Source organism: Arvicola amphibius, chromosome 15, assembly GCF_903992535.2.
Source record: "Arvicola amphibius chromosome 15, mArvAmp1.2, whole genome shotgun sequence".
In the NCBI taxonomy this organism is placed as follows: domain Eukaryota; kingdom Metazoa; phylum Chordata; class Mammalia; order Rodentia; family Cricetidae; genus Arvicola; species Arvicola amphibius.
The window spans coordinates 39,130,737-39,151,969 of record NC_052061.1 but is presented as its reverse complement, the minus strand read 5'-3'; the positions used below and the strand labels follow the sequence as shown (position 1 = coordinate 39,151,969).

The 21,233-nt window shown below is 39.8% G+C and overlaps 1 protein-coding gene across 6 annotated transcripts in view; it reads right to left on the bottom strand.

The window, feature by feature from the left end:
- The window catches only part of Cntnap4 (contactin associated protein family member 4), a 302,762-nt gene that overhangs the window by 60,666 nt on the left and 220,863 nt on the right, over positions 1 to 21,233 (bottom strand). For all 6 annotated transcript variants that reach the window (XM_038312860.1, XM_038312862.1, XM_038312866.1 and 3 more), the window contains 3 exons: positions 19,550 to 19,669; positions 8,616 to 8,813; positions 2,814 to 2,970 (listed from right to left, as the gene is read on the bottom strand). In XM_038312860.1, coding sequence (XP_038168788.1) covers positions 2,814 to 2,970; positions 8,616 to 8,813; positions 19,550 to 19,669 — 475 coding nt within the window. The remainder of the gene's footprint in view (positions 1 to 2,813; positions 2,971 to 8,615; positions 8,814 to 19,549; positions 19,670 to 21,233) is intronic.

Genomic DNA, 21,233 nt, shown 5'->3' with positions numbered 1-21,233 from the left:
ATTTATTGATCAACTCCACATTCCTCTATAGTCAACGCTGTCTTCTCTATTCATTTTCCAGATAAAACTTTGTTCACTGAATTTTATTATTTCCTTAATGGATTATAAAATGCACCCATGACTTTTTGCAGTCTACTTATATTTTATATTATGTAACAATATATAGTGTCGGAAGCTCTCCATGAGATTGTTTAACAGTCCTATACGCACAGAAATACACACACAAACTTTTTGTGATAATTATAGCAACCTACTTTAAATGTATATTATAAACATTGTGATGTAATTAAACAGGGAAATTTACTTTTGTATTTAAGGAACATCGGATAATTTATACTTTCTAGTGCTCTTCATTTCTTCCTAAATATCTTGAGTTTTCTTCTGATGTTATTTCCTTTTATCCCAGAAAAATTGTTACAATTATTTTCATTTCCGGTGTTAATTTGCCATTCTGATATATGCGCTCAGGTCTTTGCTATAGCTCGCTTTCATTTACATTAAATTCCCTATTCACTCACTGTGGATATTTTTAACTTTAGATTTTCCAGCATGTCAATAATGTTAGCCTTAAAGATTTCAGCTACAAATTTTGAAAGGTGGCCAAGACTTGGTTTACAGTAACCTCACTGAATGTCTTGATTTTATCTGGATGTGTACTTTCTTGAAATATCCCAGGAATGTGATAGTGGTCTTGATAATGTAGGTGGATGAGTCAAGAAATACTAGATTTTTATTGTTCCTTCAACATCCTATTTTTTTCTCATGGGTATCTAAGTAGAAGCCTATGATTTTGGCCTTCCAAGGGTTCTCTATAGCTGCCTTGCACTGGATTTTCAGTCTTCCCTCTCCATTTGAGGACCATGGCCTTTGTAGTAAAGATGTGAACTTTTGATACTCTTGCCCTAAACTGAAGGATTTTCAAAACAAATCTCAGAGACTTAACAGCCCAGATCTTTTGCTCCTCCAGCAGTAACTGGGAATGGCCTGTTGTTTGCTCAGTTTTCTGTCTGTGACTCCGCCCTTGGCCTTAGAAGCTCTTCCCAAAAACATGCACTCTGAAAGGCGGTTGAGGGTCCAGAGCAGGAACTATGCAGGAGACTCGTTAAAAACCGCCTTCTTTTTTCTGGAAATTACACTTCAACTCCTTCAACTTTCAGTCACTCTGGATTACCCCAACTCTGCCTCCTGATACATTTATAAAAATAAAAATAATACAGAATTCTCTTGGAGTTTAGGCTCCTAATGGGAAGACACAGTGGTGCTTTGAAGAAATTGAAATTTAAATCTAGGTCCCATTCTCCCTGGTTCTTTTCTTTCAACCAATCCTGGAAGCCCCTATTGAAGGTTGAGTCTACCACTCTTCCTTCAAAGACACACATACACACACACACACACACACACACACACCCATTAAGATTTATCATTTGTTTTAATTCTATGTAATAAATATTTGTTTTGATGTATGAAAGCCCACCACAAGTGTACCTGGTGCACTTGGGGGCCAGAAGACAGCATTGGATCCCCGGCACTGGAGTTAGTTATTAACTACCAGGAAGACACTCGGAACTGAACTTAGATCCTCTGCAAGAGCAGCAACTGTTTTTAACTCAAGTATTTATTTATTACATTTATTATTGTTATTACAACATTTATCTATTTAAACTCTGTTTAGGAAATGCACGCCTTGGCATGTGTGTGTAAGTCAGAGGCAGCTTGCAGCAATTGCTTCTCTTCGACCTCCAGGTGAGTCCCAAGGACTGAAGTCAGGTCACCAGGTTTAGCAACAAGTGGCCTTATCTGGTGAGTCCTCTCTGCAGAGCCCCAGATACTTATTTTTGTAATATTTTCCTGAGTCTGTAAAAGCATAGTTTTCTGTGTGTATGTATACATATATACATATATGATTCTTCACCTATAAGCTGAATGGAATATGAGATGTTTTAAACTCTTTGTTTTTTTTTAAAAAAAAAGTTTTAATTAGTAATGTGTTTGAAGGCATTTAGGGGTTTTCGGTGGTGATTAGGTTAATTTTTTCTTGCTGTTCAGCAATACTAATAACATTTTTACACATTTAAAATTACAGTTTTCAGTATGTGAACAATTTTTCTGAATATATTAAGAAAAATGGTTGTTATTCAAAGGGAGTAAATATCAGTCCTTACAGAATTCCATACAATGTTTTTGATTATTCACCCCTCCCCTATATTCTCCCAGACCACCCCTCTTCCTTAAAGTAGAATTTGGGTAAGATGATATTCTTCATATAAAAATTCAATCAGAGCTCTATGATTCCGTATAGGTTCTGCTTAGAAAATACTTTATATTTTCAAATTCCTAAATGTCATAGATTTCATTTTGAAGATATTATCCATATAACATTTGTTTTTTTTCTAGTATACTTTATCCTTTAAAAAATACAAAAGGAATACATGCTAAAACAATTGCTCAGAACTATAATAATTCAAAATCTACAAACTCGTGCTTCTGAGGTTTGCAGGCTATGTTAACGAGATGTGCTTTGGTAATTGGTTACATAATACTGCAGAGATAGAAAGGGCTGTTACTTACACTGAAAGGATCTTTGGAGAATCACAACTCTCATGTCATAGACACATTGGTTTTCTCGTACGATAAAAATAAAATAAACGAAATATGTGGTCTATTAAAAGAGCATCTGAAAGCTCGCTATCTTCACCTGTAGAATTGGAATGACTGTACCACGTATCCACAACATCGTTCTGCCCGATTCTTTCCTCGAATCAAAGGGTTTAGCATTCCCCTAGCGGTATACCCTTGAAGTAATGGAAAGTTACCATTCGCTCCTATCCGCATCGCAGTTGCAGTGATACTGAGCATCGACGCAGTTGCCTTCCAAGCCACAGGTGCACTTCTGAGGCACAGGCAGGGAACCTCCCCAGTAGGTCTGCGTTTCATTGGTTCTTCCCACCCACCAGCTCCGAGGGCTTCCATCTGAAAGACAAATGAGAGGGATGAATCATCTTCCTCCATCTTAGAGCATTGTTCCTTCTTTCTTAGTCATTAAAAGTAAAGGTGGCCTTGAGGAGTGAGAGGGAGGAAAGGAGACAGAGACAGAGAGAGGGAACGCAATGGAGACACGCGGAGAGGGAGGAAGAGACACAGACACAGACAGAAAGGGACTGATCGGTGCAGTAAGGCCCTCAGCACTGTAACTGACAGCATTTGGGAAGAAAAACCTTACAAAACACTTGAAGTCCCTTTTTAAAATGCCACTTTATAATCATTAAAAAACTTGCATCTGGCGATGGATGAAGCTAGAGACAGAGATTGGAGCTCTGGACTGAGCTCCCAAGGTCCAAATGAGGAGCAGAAGGAGGGAGAACAAGAGCAAGGAAGTCAGGACCGCGAGCGGTGTGCCCACCCACAGAGACGGTGGGGCTGATCTACTGGGAGCTCACAAAGGCCAGCTAAACTGGGACTGATATAGCATGTGATCAAACCGGACTCTCTGAACGTGGCAGACAAGAAGGACTGACTGAGAAGCCAAGGACAATGGCACTGGGTTTTGATCCTACTGCATGTACTGGCTTTGTGGGAGCCTACTCTGTTTGGATGCTCACCTTCCTAGACCTGGATGGAGTGGGGAGGACCTTGGACTTCCCACAGGGCAGGGATCCTTGACTGCTCTTTGGACTGGAAAGGGAGGGGGAATGGAGGGAGGGGGAGGGAAATGGGAGGAAGGAAGGAGGTGGAAATTTTTAATTAAAAATAAATACATTTAAAAGAAATTTAAAAGACAGAAAAAAATCATTATGTACTCATTCTTCACGAGTAAGTGTTCATGCCTGCACAAATGAACATGCATCTTATGCATGAAGGTGCCCAGAAGGGGTCATCAGGGCCTCTGAAACTGGAGCTACAGTTCATTGTGAGCCACCTTATGTGGGTGCTAGGAACTGTCTAGGTCTTCAGTGTGTGCTCTTCATTCCTGAGGCTCTCCAACCCCTTATTGTCAGTCCTAGATAAACAATACATTGTTCTTTAAATAGAAACCATCAGTCCACATATAATCATGAGAGAGAGTTCTCACAACTTTTTTAAAAAATAATTTTTAAAAGAAATTGGCATCAAAATATGAACTGTGGTAATTAATATAGTGAAATAAAATTGATTCTAAGTCACAAAACACCCATCCAAACATTCTGGAATGTTATATAAAGGCACTGATTTGTCTCCATATATTTATTGGTTAAAATATACTAGCTGTTTATTAGACATCAGGCATGGAATAGCAATTCTTTGTCATGATTTAGTATTTATCTGGAAGTCTGTATTTTCTCTTCCATTTACTGGCTTGGCTATTTATTTGAAGACTGGAGAAATAATACTGAAAAATCTTCATGCCTGAAGCGAATATTACAGTTAAAAAAAAAGTTTCCCCTAGCTAAACGTATCTCTTTCTACGATAAATGTTCAGCTACCAGCTCCTTCCTAGAGCCAAGACTAAACACGATGCCAAGGAATTCAAGCAAGGAGAAGACAGAACATTTAGCGGAGGATTTGGGGAAAGGGAGGTGAGGCATGCAGGCAATCCATCTCAGGGAAGAAAAGAGTTCTGAGGAAAAGAATCATAGTGTCTGGAGACACAGAGCAAAAGAAGAACACAAGCAACCTCAAACCACTAAGCTCCCGCGAAGAACACAAGCAACCTCAAACCACTCAGCTCCCCACGAAGGACCGGGCATTTTCCTCTTGACTTTCAAATCTGTTTATTGTCACCATCATTCCCAAAGGGACTCTGCAGCTTTTGCTCATTCATACGTTACTCACTAATACAGCGCCTATTTTAGCCTACTATTAAGTAGACCTTCTGCGAATACTGACAGCTTACTCTCCCAGCATTAATACAAACACCCACCATGTTTAAGTGCAGAAAAAGAGGGGGGGTTAGGAAGCTTGTGTTACGTGATGTTATTAACCTCAATACTCTACTTCTAGCTCGATTAACTTACAACTCATCAACAGTTAAGCCTACTTGGAAATTTTTCTAGGAATATTAAGGCACACTGCTTAAAATATTTTATGTTCATAGGTTGAGGAAAAATAGATTTCTATCATTAAAGAAACTAAATCATATTTTACAGTTATATTTCTGATCTTTACTATAGAAGATAAATTGCTGGATGATATATATATATATATATATATATATATATATATATATATATATATATATATAGTGTGTGTGTGTGTGTGTGTGTGTGTGTGTGTGTACCTGTATGCATATGGAGGTCAGAGAAATCCATGAGGCTTAGTGGCAAGTGTCTTAGCCTACTGAATCATTTCACCAGCTTTTGCCAAATGTTTTATAGTCACCAAATATGGTTGGGTTCATCCTAGACTTACTAAGAGCCATTAATTTAAATAAATGTATACATGAATTTTTAAATATACAAGAAACATTTTTTTTAATTAAAATAAAACCGTGTGAGTAGATCGGGGTGAAACATTGCATCTCCCATAGAATTATTTTCATTGCTATTTCGTAACTGTAATTCAGCTACTGTTTTGGATCATAATGCAAATATCTGATATGTGACCCTTGTGAAAGGGTTGTTTGACCACCAAAGGGATTGTGACCCACAGGTTGAGAATTGCTGATCTAGAAGAAAAGCTTCCAGAGGCACCTGTGAGGGAGTATATAGATTTGGTGAGCTTCTTGAGTATGCTTAGCAGGCATTTTCTCAGTTAGGTTAAGCGATATGGAAAGCCCACAGTTTTAAAGGTGGGGACACCATTCCCCGGGCTTAGTTCCTGGGCTCACACAGTGGAGGAAGCCAGCTGAGGACCAGCATTCAGCATGTCTGCTGTCCATGGGTGGAGGGTGTGATGCTCCCACCCGCTACTAGGACTCACCATCACCGTGACTGCACTCTCAAACCGTGAGCCGGAATAAACCCTTTCTTCCCTTAACTTGCTCTGCTCAGGTTATTTTATCACAGCAATAGGGGAAATAACTAAAAGAGTAGTGTAGTCCCAAGCTTGGCTGCAGCTTCTTAGAAGGTTCTACTCATACCGAAGGTGCTGAAGATCCTCTCCCTTACTTTCCAGCCTGCTTTTTATCACCTTGCCGATCCCATCTGTTGGTTTTCTTAGCATATGACTCATTTGTGCTCTCGGTGATTTTCTTCCCTTATGTGTAGTTTTCAGATTGATTGAGTTGAAGTTAATACATGAAAATTGTACCAATACTTTGTGAGCTGATTATCATATCTATCACTTTACATAGGTGCATGAATGTGTGTTTGTATATGTACTGAACATATCTTTCCTCCTAGTAAATTTCAAGTACAAATTATGATATTATTAACCATCTTTACCACACTGCTGTGACTTCAGAGCCTAGCTGTTACTCATCTTGTGGCCCCGTTCTAGTTTCCTTCTTGTTTTTCAGTAGCCACTTTTCCATTCTCTGTTTCTATAAATGCAGCCTTTTCGGGTTCTCTATACAATTAAGATGATGTAGTATTTGCGTTCTTGTGTTTGGCTTGTTTTACTTCGTATGATGACTTCTACCATCTCAGCGAGATTCCCAGGACCACGGCAGTGTTATTCAAGATAGCTAAAGCACACAAGCAGTCTAATTGTCCACTGAGGGTGGGCTGCACAAAGAAGATGGGTTATATACAGAATGGAGTATTATCCAGTTTTAAAAAAAAAACACACACACAAAAAGCAAAAAGTAATCCTGCCATGTGTGATGAAAACAAACACACAGAGCATTATGTGATGTGAAATAGCATAAATATTAAAATATGAATAATCTACATATTTTTATTGTAATCCCAAAGAATGGCAGAGGATAAAAAAGGCTCGGTTCAAGTATGTCTCATCGTGTGTGCCAATCTAGCCAAACACTACCACATGCCTGCCCGCATTGGCGGCACCTTGCTAGAAAAGTTATTTTCTTGATGAATTAAGGCTTCGTCCACTCCACTACTTTTGTATCTGGTAAATGAGAGATCTAGAACAGGAAACTAGCTCTCTTCTCACATCTAAAGGACTCTTGTGATTTGTGCTCAACAGTCTGGCTCTCCTTCATAGACAGAGTTGAACTGCCAGGATATGAGATTTGATTGAAACCAGCAAGATGGGATTGAATGAATAAAAAACCAAAGGGGAACATTCTGGAAAAGAAGAAAAGGGGGTGGGAACTTACCTATTGTAGAGAAAATAATCCTGCAGTAAGTAGCCAGAGAGTAAAGAGAAAAGAAGTTCAACTAGAAAAGGAAGATCCAGCTACTGGATGTCAATCCACTTGTGCCATTGTTAGTGTGGATGCCCCACATGCCATCTGATATTCACAGAAAGTATACTTTTCAAAAGTTTTCTCAACAGTTGCCCATCTGGAATCGAAGCCCATGTCAGGCTAACAAACAAAAGTAAACAAGGTGGAGTAGATGCCTTAGAATCCTAATTTCCCAAGAAAAATATATCCAAGTATCACAGCTCAAAAACGCCATGTTAAAGCATGGCAAAAAGGCTGCACGTGCAGGGTGAATCTGGCGTGTGGCCTTTGAATCCAAGCAGAAAAGTTTGTGCTGCATAAATGAGCAGGAAAAGACAGTCAACCTTTTTAAAGAGAAGATATCAGAGTGGAAGCAAAAATTGTATATATACCAGTTTCCCCTACCTCCTCTCTTCCCATAACTTCCCCTTTCCCATCTACCCCCTTCCCCATCCATTAAGGGTTAAGTTCTCCCATGAAGATGGATGTATTAGATAATCTGAAGGCTTGACAATATAATGAGAATACCAGTCACTTGCTTCAGAATGACCTCATCAAAGTCTGTTCTAAGACTGAGGACCAATGCCAGGACTATCCTTGCATCATGAAACTTTTTGAAGGAGGCAGTGTAAACGTAAAACCCCAGACAGGTCGGGAGATGGTGGCGCACACCTTTAATCCCAGCACTCGGGAGGCAGAGGCATCTGGATCTCTGAGTTTGAGGTCAGCCTGGTCTACAGAGCGAGGTCCAAAACAGTCAGTGCCGGTACATAAAGAAACCCTGTCTCAAAAAACCAAAAGAAGGGACAAACAAACTAGACAGGATTGAGACTGGACTGGTTCTTACTAGAATGTATGAGTTCAGATGCTTTTCCGGTTTCTGCTCGAGCAGCTGAATCCACTGTTTCTAGCAGCCTTTCCTAATTTTCAGCTATACCTAGAGGCTAGCTGTCAACAATTCATGAAAGAAAACAAGTCACTTTGAGAAAACTAAGTCATATTTGTATGAGCTCTTGTCCTTGATAAAATTAATCTTATTGGCCACTTGCTCTCTATAGGGATAAACACCGTCTCCATTCATCTAGTACCAGAATGAAGCCTTTACTGCACAGTTATCCAATTAAGGCCAGGAGAGGAGTCAGAAAGAAATCAGGGCTTTGGACGAAGCTTCATGTAACTTGACCTTGTACTTTTCTCCAGGCAGAAGCATCCCCAAGACCTCCAGACTGTGACACGTTTGCTAAGTGTGCAGAGCCTCAGTGCGGTGGTGGAATTAAAATCGTCAGGAGCTCTTCAAGGGAGCACAGCATTCAGCCCGAAAGGATGCCAGTTGACTCCGTTTACCCACCTTGCTGATTAACGAGCCTTGACTTCTTGCAGAAGTACACGAGCTCCTGCTGGCAGTGCTCTGCGCGGTCAATGGAGGCCTGCAGCTGTTCCACGCTGGCCACGTACTCAAAAGCCCCAGTGTGTGGGTTCTCGGGATTAGCGTTCCTGACTCTCACTAAGTCAGACCCATTGTGCTGTATGATGGTCCATGCCGTTTCTTGTATGCAGAAATGGGGGGAGAAAGAGAGGAGACCATCACTAGTCTGCAAAAGTTAAAATAAATAAAGAAAATCAAAATCATCTTCTATCTGGGTTAAGTCTTTCCAGTCATCAAATCTCTCTGAGAGAGAATCAACACAAATGGATCCTCAAGTTTTTAAAATTGTAGCAAAATGACTCTCTTCCCTGAAATGTATCCTAACACCATGCATTTGCCGTGATTTTGCTTATGCCTTATGCTATTTAACCACAGCAATATTTGTGATGAAGTTATTAAATCAGAACTATTGAGTTTTCCTAGTCACGTTCATCTAGTAACTCCGACAGGCTAGCCTTTTAAAGAAACAGCATTCCTTTTGATCTTCAAGAAAGAAAAAGAAAATGCTACATGTTCTACATGTAAAACATTATTTGTTTATATACATAGAATTACATTGCATACTACAATGTGAAAAAGTGAATGTTACAATTAGTAAAATAGCTTATACTGTCTGATGTAAAAATAAAATTGTTTACTCTTCCAAATATTCACGTTACCAGCAAAAATGAAATCCAAATTTTAAATCTCTCTTCAACCAATATGAGTATATATCTCATCCTTCCTTTAAAAAGTGTGTGTGAGAGAGAGAGAGAGATAGAAAAGAGAGAGAGAGAGAGAGAGAGAGAGAGAGAGAGAGAGAGAGAGGTGTGTGTGTGTGTGTGTGTGTGTGTGTGTGTGTGTGTGTGTGTATAAGTGTAGGCACTCTTGAATGCCAGAAGAGGGCATCAGATTCCCTGGAACTGGAATTATAGGCACTAGAGAATCAATGAATATGCCAAATTGGGGGAAAGTCCTAATAAAGTGTAGAATCTTGGCCCCTGTTTAGCTAATATAGTCACAGGAATCAGCAATAGAAACAAGACAAAGTGATCAAGTTTGACAGTTTCTGCACCCATCGCTCCTGGAATTATCAAATAAAACAGGTGAAATGAAGCAGGAACAATCAATTCAGTGTTCATGTCCCTCTGTTCGTAGGTCATTGTTTTCTGTGAAATGTCTGCTGGTCCTTTCATGTCTCCTTTCCATTTCAGCTTAGGGTGCAACCAGTAGGCCTCTTCTCTCCAGAAGGGCATTATATATAAGCTAAGGAAATTAATTGTGGGTGGCCTGCAGAACAGGGCTGAGACCATCACATAGGGTTGTACAGTTGGCATAGGTAGGTCTGTGCCCTTCAGAAAGTGAAGGAAAAAAAATAAAATCTAAGCCTTTCCTTCCAAGTTTGAAATGAATTGGCAGAACCAGTCAATAGGCTAGGTCAGAAATCCTACAGATTTTGCTGACTCAAGCATAGAGGTTGGAGGCTCAAGGTTATTATTAAGCAAGCAACTCCAGTCACCCTGGCCTCGCTCAGACTGGGCTCTTATTGTTCAACAAAACCAGTGGCCTTTTCTCCGGGTGAATCTGCTGCTATGCATGAAGAAGCTTAACTCTGGCTGAGTAGCTTTCAGAAGAGCAAGACAATGAACCTGCTTGGAGCCTTTGTCTCTGGGCCTTTGGGGTCGCATTAAGAGGGACTTCCATATAGTTCAGCTTCCCTGTTTGTTTGGTTTTTTTCTAAAGGGACTGAGAAAGGTTAAAGCCATCATGCATGGCGGCCATTCAATGGCAGCTCTTATAAATGTTTCCTTTTGGAAATACTGAAGCCAGTAGATATTAGGAGAGGTTCTGTAAGCAATTTTATTTTCTGATACAAAATGCTATTAAGTGTGCAGTTAAGGAGAAATCGTGCTTAGCAGACCACCTACATCCCCAAGGCAATGGAGACATGAACTCATTGGAGATTTTCAGCAAAAGAAGTGAGGGTTCCTGCAGTTAGGTCTGGCTGGAATCACCTGTGTAGGTTTTAATAGGAGGATCCTGGGAAACTCTGAGCTTAGAGCCATCTTCCTTGTCATGAAGACATGACTGTGCTAGCTGAGGTTTCTTGCATGGCCTTAGAAATAATAATAATAAAATGCAAGGACCACATAATTTGCTTTATTGGGAACTCTCAGTCTGAGATCACCGACATTACTTAACCTGCTAATTGTTCTGTCCCCAGCACACAGTCTGGCACAGGCAAAAGGCATGTGCTGGGGGAAATGAGGGAATCATCACACAAGGAAAGAGAGGAATAAAAATGGTGTGATATCTAGGTTAGTGCACAGCCCAGGACTTCTCATTCGCTTCTCTGGTGGCTCTGAAACGTCCACTACCATTGAACTGCTTCATGACTCTCCAGCCGCAGAAAGGATGACAAACTACAGTAAAGTGTGATACTGTGGCAGGTCTGCTTTCAAGCCAACAAGTTATTCTGCCATATATGCAGATAGCGCCCTTCGTCTCTCAACTATCCACCTATGATCTATCCAGTCATCATTTATCTACCTATCCTATGTCCATCTGCCATCTCTCAACTACCTAACTTCTATAGATGTATCTGTATGTTATCATCTTTGTATCTATCACCTATCCATCTTTTACCTGTCATATATCCATCGACAAGCTGTGCATCAACTATATATCTATTATTCATTCATCTATAATCTATCCCAAACCGATCCAACTATCACTTACCTATTTACCACCTGTCTACATATTATATATTAATCCATGTAGCTGCCAATCTATGTATCCACTCATATATAATCTATCAATCAATCATTCATCAATGTCTATCACCTACTCATATCTTATTTACCTATCCTTTATCACCTAGATAAAATTCATCTATAAGCTTTCATCTATCATCTATCTATCTATCTATCTATCATAATATATATATATATAATACATAATATATAATGAATGTCTTCCATTTATCAACCAACTATCTATCCATCTATAAACTATCATCTGTGTATCTATCTGTCACCAAGCATACATTCATTTACCATCTATCCATCTTCTGTCTGCCACAGACCATCCTTCTGTCACCTACTACTGTCGTCTACTTACCCATCTGCCTTTCCTAACTGACCTGGAAGTACTCCTTATTGGGGACCATTTCTTATAGGCACTCTTAGCAGCTTAGATTCCTCACACCCCAATTTCCCACACGCCATGACACCGAGTGCCATATGCCCCTGTGTGTGCTGCAGCTAGATCACAAGACAGGAGCCCAGACGTGAGAGGCGCATGTCATCTGGAGGGTGATGGGCATACCCTGCTTCATAGTGAGGAGTACTGTGGCTCTGGAGTACAACAAATCTGTGCCTGGGAAGTTGCAAGTCCTTTGATATCAATGACCCCTAAGAGTGAGCAGCAGACAAGCCTTTAAATGTCTCTAGAGCAGTTTCCTATCTGGAACTTCCAAAACAAGCCTGCCTTTGACCACCTTTCAACCTCCTAGTTGTTCTATGTTTGTTGTTTTGTTTAACTGTTGTACTTGTTGCCAGTTTATCTAACGTTCTTAGAAAGAATAACATTGTTTCCCTGCAGGTTATTAGTAATTCCTGTGGCTAGACAAGCAACCACCATTTGATTGATAATCTATTGACTTGCCTCCCCTGCAGGGAAAGAAACTCATGTGGCCTCCCCTTACACAATAATATTAATATTTCTAATGTGTGTGAGTGTCTGTTATTTGATTTCTCTTTTGAACCAGCTTTAACAGGGAACTCATCTCTTCGCTAATAATACGTTCAACAAAATCTCTAAAATCTGCTCTTAAGTATTTACCTTAATGTCTGTTTCAGAGTCAAGCTTTTCATTTCTGAAAAATTATTCCTTGCTAAATGCAACAAGAGTTATGGAGTAAGGAGACGCAGGCCAATAATGAACAAGAAGAGATTGCTGAAACGGGCAGAAAAATCTACGGACTTAAAATAAAAAATAGAATGGTAATTTGAGTTTGCCAGTGTCTCTCCCTGCAGAGATTTCTAATACTATGAATTGTAAATAAAGCAACTGAGTAATTAAGGCCTTGATTTACCTGAGGCTGAGTGCTATTTTTTAGGGTGATAACAGTATAAAGAAAAAAAAACCTGCTGTTTAAGCAACACAGTTGCAAAGCTGTGGTGCCTCGTGTTTAATAGCGGAGGGTGATAGATGTGCTAAAGACTGGAAAGAGCAGGTAGGGGGTAGTGCATTCTGGAAAGCAAGAGGGAAGAAAAGCAGGGCCCGCTAGTGCACGGGGGGGGGGGGGGAGTACAGCCTTAATGCATGCACAGCTAGCTGCCTTCTAGCAAAGGTGCCCAGTTAACCTACATGGCTCCTAATAACCCTAATCTACATGGCTCCTAACAACCCTTGAAGTCCGAAATCTCCAAAGTGAAAACAATTACGCAACTTTTGTAAGACGTAGCATCCTTGTCTTATTGTTAGAGTAGCTCTGAGAGCCCATTAAATGAAAGTTGTTTTCCAGTCAAAGGAACGGAAGTCTCCTCCCTTAAGAGTTCACAGAGTTGGGCATAGCCAAGAAGACAGGTTTATATTAAGTCATGCTAATGAGATAGGAAGAACAATTATCTCTTTAACGGATAACAACGTACTTTTCCTTCCCAGGATTCCCACCCACTAGTACAGTCCCTATGAGCTACCATGAGGTTCTGTTGGGTCTGCCCAGGTTTCTGTGTCCTGACTCAGAAAAACGTCACTTCCTCTTTCCTTTCTTCGGGCTGGTTCTTTCCGATGCCAGCCAGAGCCTCCTGCCTGTGCTGCCTTTGGTACTTTGAACTTTGTCTTCAGAATCTGAAGTTCTCCTCCCTGCCATGCGGCAGACCTCCATGCCTATCTCAAACAATATGGCTCTCATTCTCTCTCCTAAGGTCCCATCTATGCATCTGTGAGAAAGCTCACCCTAAAACTCTGCCTGAGAATCTCCTTCTGTAAATTTATAAAAATCTGAAAGCCACAGGCTTGGGAGAGCTTTGGAAGCCATCAATTGTTTTTTTTTAACGCAAGCTCTCCCAGAAAGAGTCCTTTTTCTCCAAGAAACCCTGATATCTCCACATCATTATGATAAAATTACAGGGAGCTGCCTGTTAGAAAGGCGGAGATTCAAGCCCAGAAAGCCCTGACAGTACAGGAGGGAGTAGGGAGTTGAAGACACAGCATTTCCACTTGTCAAGGGTTGGAAAGCCTTCACTTCAGCTCCGGCTGAAGCAATCTTCTTTACAATGCAACATTTGATAAAGAGAAACCGCTTAAACATAAAACTATTTCATTAAAGCAAACACAATGAGTTTAGGGTGGAATACAACCGCCTTCCACCAAACAGCAACATCGCCAGGGACTCATCTAATTCTATTTTTAAATTATATTTAGGATGCTCAATTGGCAAAGAAAGTTGGTCTTTAATGTGACTTAAGAAATTACCCATTCGAAATCGGGATTTGGGTTTGCTTGTTTGTGTCAGTTAGCTGGTAATGCTTCGGGTTCTTTTAATCCACTTGGCATCGTTTCCTTCACACTGATTTCAAACGTCTATTCGTTTTCTAAGTCACACATTTGAAAGTCATTGAATCAGCACTGTGCCTCGTATTCTTGACTGCTCTCCCTGATTTGGGTAACAAAACGAGACAAGGAACAGGGCACTGATCAAACATGGAAAGGGCTCCAGGCTGCAAGGAAAGGTACTAAGGTCTGTGTTCTTGCCTGTTCCCACCTGATACCACCAGCCTACCACACTGGCACTTGCCGAGTCTTGGTTTCTTCATTTGCAAAAATAAAAAAAAAAAAACCTCCAGGTTCCTTCCTGCAATGGAGTATGATCTAAGAATTGTAAACTGAAATGTCCCTATTGCGTGTACTGGCTTTTTGAAACCCGTTCTCTTTGGATGGACACCTTGCTTAGCCTAGATATAGTAGGGAGGACCTTGGTCCTTCCTCAAAGCAATGTGCCTTATCCTCTTTGAGGGGTGGATGGCAGGGGTGGAGAGAAGGTGGAGGGAGTGGGAGGAGGGGAAAGAGTGGGAACTGGGATTGGTATGTAAAATGAAAAAAAGACAGTTTATGTTCTCTTATTGAAAAAAATAAAAGGAAAAAGAAAAGAAAAAGAAAAAACCAAGGAGAGTCTCTCATTGTAACACAGTGCTTCTCCTGCTTCTTGCTGGGGGTTGTTATATTCTGAGTTGCTTCTTTTGTTGGACTGTGTTGCAGTAGTCTGAAGCTTCTGGAGACATGTAGCTGTCCCTGAACAAATGTGTCTCTGCCCTCAACATCTGGCAGATGGAACTCAGTAATTTGCATTTGGTGATGCCTGCCTGAATTATTATCCATGGTAGCATATGAGATAGTGGGTCCCATCATTTATAGATCTTCATTATTTCTGAATTCGCCCACTTGCTCAAAATTTATTTGTAACCCCAACATTCTCCAGTCATCTGTAGACATGCACAGAGTAGCAAAAATTTGAGTTCTCAATATATGTATTCCCAGCTAAAGCTCATGAAACAGCTGCTCCCTGCCCCCTGTTTCAGTTCTCATATCATAAATGAATGTAGTTATGGTCTATTTTGTAATCCTTCCCCCTTCTTTGGTTGGTGACATTGCTGTTTAAAATGGTTGCCTAATATTGCAGAGGCACTGAGGATTATCACTAGGATCAAACCATGACTGGGCCATAAAACATATTAGATTAGCACTGCCCAGAAGTGAGTTAGTGAGTTACAATGCTTTGGGTCACAAATTCAATGTTAATGAATCACAGATCTCTCTCTCTCTCTCTCTCTCTCTCTCTCTCTGTGTGTGTGTGTGTGTGTGTGTGTGTGTGTGAGAAAGAGAGAGAGATTTTCTTAACCTTAAACACATATAAAACAAGATTAAGTATTGATTTATTGAAGAGAATACTTCAATATCAGAGACTCTTGAAAACCTATCTTACTATGCTCCTCTTAGGAGCAATGATTTAGTACTTTTTAATCTACTGTCCATGGTTATTTTATGGAACATGATGACCACAAATCAAGGAACAACTCCCCTACCTCTATCCCCGCCACTCTTTGTGTGTGTGCATGCATGGGAGTGTGTGTGTTTCTGGAAGCCTCAATACCCAGAGATATTTATTAATTTATGGAAACCTAATTTTTAGTATTACAACTTAGGCCTCGTATGTAGATGAATGGCTCATGAGGCATTTATGGGGACACAAGATTATTAGTTTTGCAGGGGCATTGCTGTTAATTCTGACTCACAATCTGTCTTATACAAACTGGACAAGTTTAAAAATTAATTGGGACACTCAAGTGCATAGCTTACGTGGACAGTTTTCCTTTGTTCTTTGTGAACTCTTTTGTACTATCAGTGTGTTTAAATTTTACATGGCAGATTAGCCTATTCATACAAAAATTTGAGAGTCTTAGGTGTAAAACAGAAACTTGAAACCTGTGTACATAAAATAATCATCTGGAAAGAGTGTCTAAGGTTTGTGGCTGGCCCTCCTGACCTACAAGGCAGAAAGCCCTGGCTTTTGTCTGGGAATATGTAACATGCAGACTGTACAGAGGCACACAAAAGATAAGCTTGTTGAGTCAGCATGTGTTTTAGATCAGTTTGGTCTGTGGTTGCCAACTCATGAAGTCACCAAGGAGTATATTTGAAAGCTCTCTAAAGATAAGTTCTACAGTAATGTGAGCCCCATAAAAACCTATAGCCCAGGCTTAACCACTACCCTGTCCTTTTGAGAACTATGTGTTAGGGAAGACCTATTGATTTTGCCTCTCCAGCTATCTCCTTAACATATTGCGACAGACATCTTCAACTAAAAATGAGTTATATGGAGTTTCTGCTCTCTGTTCCTCAAACCTTTCCTGATCCCATCTCCAATAACATTCACACTTTGGTTGTCTAAGTAGATCATGGTTCTTTGGGTTTTCTCATGCCTCATATGTATTCCACACATAAGGCAAGCTTCTTTGCCCCATCTGCATTGGTAACGGTCAGGGGCAATAGCACCACCATCAGCTTGTCCCTGGACATCTGTTCTGAGGATTTGCATGAACCATTCTCCTAAAGTCTCTAGCATAGGAATATGTGGTCCCCAGATGGTGTTTCTTTGAGAAGGATTAAGAAGTGTGACACGTGGGGAAGCCTGTCACTGAAGGCAGGTGTTGTGATTTCAGAAGACTCACGCCGCGTTGAGTGCCCACTCTCTGTTTCCTGTTTGTGGCTTGAAATGTGGGTTCCTGGCTGCAGCTTCAGCCCCCCCCTCCCTGCTGCCTGCCACCTCTGCTCTGCCATCATGGAATCTCACCCTCTAGAACTGTAGCCCCCCTACCCTCCAAACCTCTTCCTTCTATAAGTTGTCTTTACCTTTATCAAAACAGTAAGAAGATAGCTAATACATCCGTGCTTTCAAAATGGTCTCCTAACTTCCACTCTGTATTGATTGTATCTGTGCCCCTGGACAGGCATTAGTCAATGTGAGAGCAGCTATGGTCCTATCAGAGGAGGTCAGGTTGAACACATCATACATGACTGCTTGAAATGTACCCATCTTGTCTGACTCACGTGTTATGCTCTCTAGTTGACTCTCCTCATCCTTCACTGTGCCCTCCTCCCTAGCCATCCTCAAGCTAACATGGGTTTGTTGCTGGTTTCTGCATACACCTAGAGGTCTCAGGACTTGGCATTTGCTACCACTTCTATCTGGAAGGTTGTTTCTTCGGATATTCATGACTAGATTTCCAGGAGCAAATCTTCCTCTACAACAATGCTTGACTCTATTTAAAATTGTCCCTTTCCTTTGCTTGGCTTCACAAATCCGGATGTCCTGCTGCAGCATTGTGTGGGGTAACTTCCTGACCTGGGGGAAATGTTCTGTGATGATGACCAATGCACTCCTTACTGCTATACAGGTTAGAATTTAATGAGCAATTATTTGCTTTTAGTTACAGTACTCATTTGCTTGTATTGGTAAATTCCACTTGGATTCGTTGAACCTTGGCACTAATCTTAATTTAAGTAGTATGTGGCTGTCATATTGGATATAACAATACACCCAGAATTCATCATTTTGTGTTTGATAAAGGAAGGATAAATTTGCCTTCTCTTTTTGGTGTTTATATATGATTTCCCTTGGTACCAATTGTTGAAAAGGTGTCTTCCTTATCGCCCATCAGTTATCACCTTGGTAAAACCTCAGTTATCTACACAGAGGGAATCTGTTTATGAAGTCTCTCTTTTGTTTCAGTTACCAATGTTTATATTTGATAACACTGAGTCCTTCTGCTCTGTTCTTCATAACTGACTTGTTTCTGACCCTTTCAGGCGTGCCCATAAAGTATAAAATCTGCTTATTATCCATTCTCACCCAAAATAATAACAACAACCTACAAACACGCTCCCTGCTGGAATTTTAATTTAGGTTTGTACTAAAAATCAATATCAATCTTGCAAGAACTGACATTTTACAATGTTGAGTCTCTTAATTAATGAAAATTTTATATTCCTCTATTCCTCTAGGATTTTAAATCATATAAAGAGCATTTTCCACCTATCTGTGAGAAATCTTGCATATCCTGTATTGTATTTAATACAATTTGAGAGTTTGATCGTATCTTGGAGATACGATCTTCTAAAAGGTCATTTTCTAATTGCATACTACTGGTATTGAGAAACAAACAATTTTATGCTAATTTGGAAAACAGTAATATTTGTAAATTAAAATCATTTACTATTTACTATGGCTTTTCAGAATGTTCTGAACATATAACTTAACCACCTATGAATAATGAAAAGCATAGGTCATACTTTTCCATTCTTAAGCGCTCTCTCTCTCTCTCTCTCTCTCTCTCTCTCTCTCTCTCTCTCTCTCTCTCTCTCTCTCTCTCTCTCTCTCATATTGGGTTAGCTCTCCCATTCCATGGTGAGCAGAAGGGTGTGTGTGCTGGCAAGAGGAGGGCAGCTGTCTATACTTGCAATCTGTTACTGACATTGAAAGTTTATGACCACTCTGGTTCCTTTTGTATCATGGGTAAAGGTTGAACTTAATCTAACACATTTTTCTTTGACTATTAATTTCTCTCTGAGTTTATATAGAATAAAATTTCTAGAAAACAAATAAATTTCATAGCTACATGTATTTAAAACAATGTATGTATCTTATTCAGAACTTTTTTTTTTCTGGGTATTGATTACTTTCACAAAGTCTAGTGTTCTGAGACACAATAGCAAACGTTTCCATTAGATATATTGCTCAGTTACCACATGCACATAGACTAACAATATTGTAAATTATGAACATTTAACAAGCCTGTTAAATATTTATGTTGCTTTTTACCAAATAGTACTGTGACAGTTTTCATTGTCACTGGCCACAATCTAGAATCTCCTGGGGAGAGAGTCTCAGTGAAGGATTATCTAGATCAGGATGGTCTGTATGCATCTCTATGAATGATTGTCTTCTAGAGTCCCAGGTCACCATGGGCGGCACCATTCACTAGACTATGCAAGATAATAAAGGCTAGCTGGGCACCGAGCATGGATATTTTCATGATCTCTGTCCCTGACTGTGGGTGGGATGTAACTAGCTGCCTCAAGCTCCTCTTGCCACGACTTCCCCCAAAATGACAGACTATAATCTAGAACTATAAACTAAAATAAAGCATCTCTTGTCGGCATGTTTTACCACAGCAACAGAAAAAAAGCCAGAACAAATGGCCATTTCAACCATGTTTACAAATTAGATCAATGCCACACTTATTCCATTTTAATTTTGTACGATTAGTTCACTGAAGCAGATTTAACCAGGAAACGGAAGTGTGTTAACTTACCAGTCATATTGCAGTATAGCAGAAATGGTTGCAGAGGCCCACTTCCATCCAAGTCTATTATGTAAAAGCCAGAAGCATTTCCGCGGTGCTTATAGGCTTCACATGACTGCTCATAGACGGCTGAGTGAGAGGAAAGAGAGACGTCATAAATGAAATAACACAAAACAAGTCTCTCAACCTTTAAGAGATTTTTACAGGAGATCCCCAAGTCTATCTGCATCACTAGCCAAGAGAACAGGTAACATTTCTATTTTAAAACAAAATCCATCCTTCTTTTCAAATTAATATGGATGAAAGGGGTAACATACAAAAAATGAGGCTGTATTTTATGACATTTTTATCACCAAAGGAGAAGGAGATTATTAGATCAAAATGAAAATTTACCTTACTTTTTATAGTACAGAGAACTAGGGAAAAGAAGGCAGCTATTTAAATGTTAAGACCTTTGTAAGTATAACGAGGGAGCTTATGGTACCCGTTTCAGAATATCTCATTCTAGCATCACCTTGTAATAACCTAACATCTGAAGGTACAGTAGTGTGACCTTCAGAACGAATCAGGTGCTATCCAATAATTATGCAATGGGAACATTTTAAATAATATTTGAACTATGCTACATTCTCACATCAACTTAGCTAGAGGTAAACATTTTTCTTCAAAGGGGAAAATGATTCACGAAGTTCCTCATCTATAGCTTTAAATGTAATTATGAAACTTCTCTAATGCTCTTTAATGAGCATTCAACACAATTAAGATTCAAAGCAGAGGAAATATTCATATGAAATATGCCCCCAAGTGGTCTCATTGTGTTTTGATCCATAATTGAATTTTTTATTATAGGCGTATATATTTGCCACGCATAAGGTTTGATATTAACAGCTGTGAAATGCACACTCCTCAATGAATGCCTGGCCAAATGTACCAGTAACTTCCATTAAGGTTTTTATTCCATGAAATCTGAAATAAAACAAACCCCTGGGTAGCCTCCCCGATAAATTTTTGAAAATCGTCTTAATGAATGTTTAGGACACATGAAACACTGCAGCTAATTTGTGCAAAGTTACAAATTTTACAAATATATCTGGAACTTTCCTTCCACCCAGCCCTACCATATGATGCTTTCACTTATTTAAATTACATAGATGGAGACATAAGCCCACAGTGGTTTGTAGCGATATTTGCATTGTGCACTGAAGTGGGCATGTAAAATGGTTAGCTTTATATTTCTGAGAGCATATGCATATGGTCATCAATGACTTAAAAGTGGTTGCCAAAGATATACACATTACTTTGGAATGGTGATAGGCTCCCCGAAGCACAGAGGCAGACAAGGATAATAGGAATACTTTTTTAAATTTATTTTTTTATGTTTTAAGATTTACTTCTATTATTTTAATTACATGAAGGTGTGGTATATGTATGTGTGTGTGTGTGTGTGTGTGTGTGTGTACAAATGCCCAAGGAGGCCAGAAGAGTCAGATCTCCCTGGAGCCAGTGTTAGAGGAACTTTTAAGCCACCTGGTCCAGATGCTGGAATCTAAAACTCAGGTCCCTTGGAAGAGCAGCAGTACTTTCTCTTATGCTAACTCAAATCTCCAGGTCCGTTGTTTTTGATTACATGTATGTGTGTGTGGTGGAGTGTGTGCACATGAGTTCAGGTGCCTTTGGAGGCCACAAGTGTTAG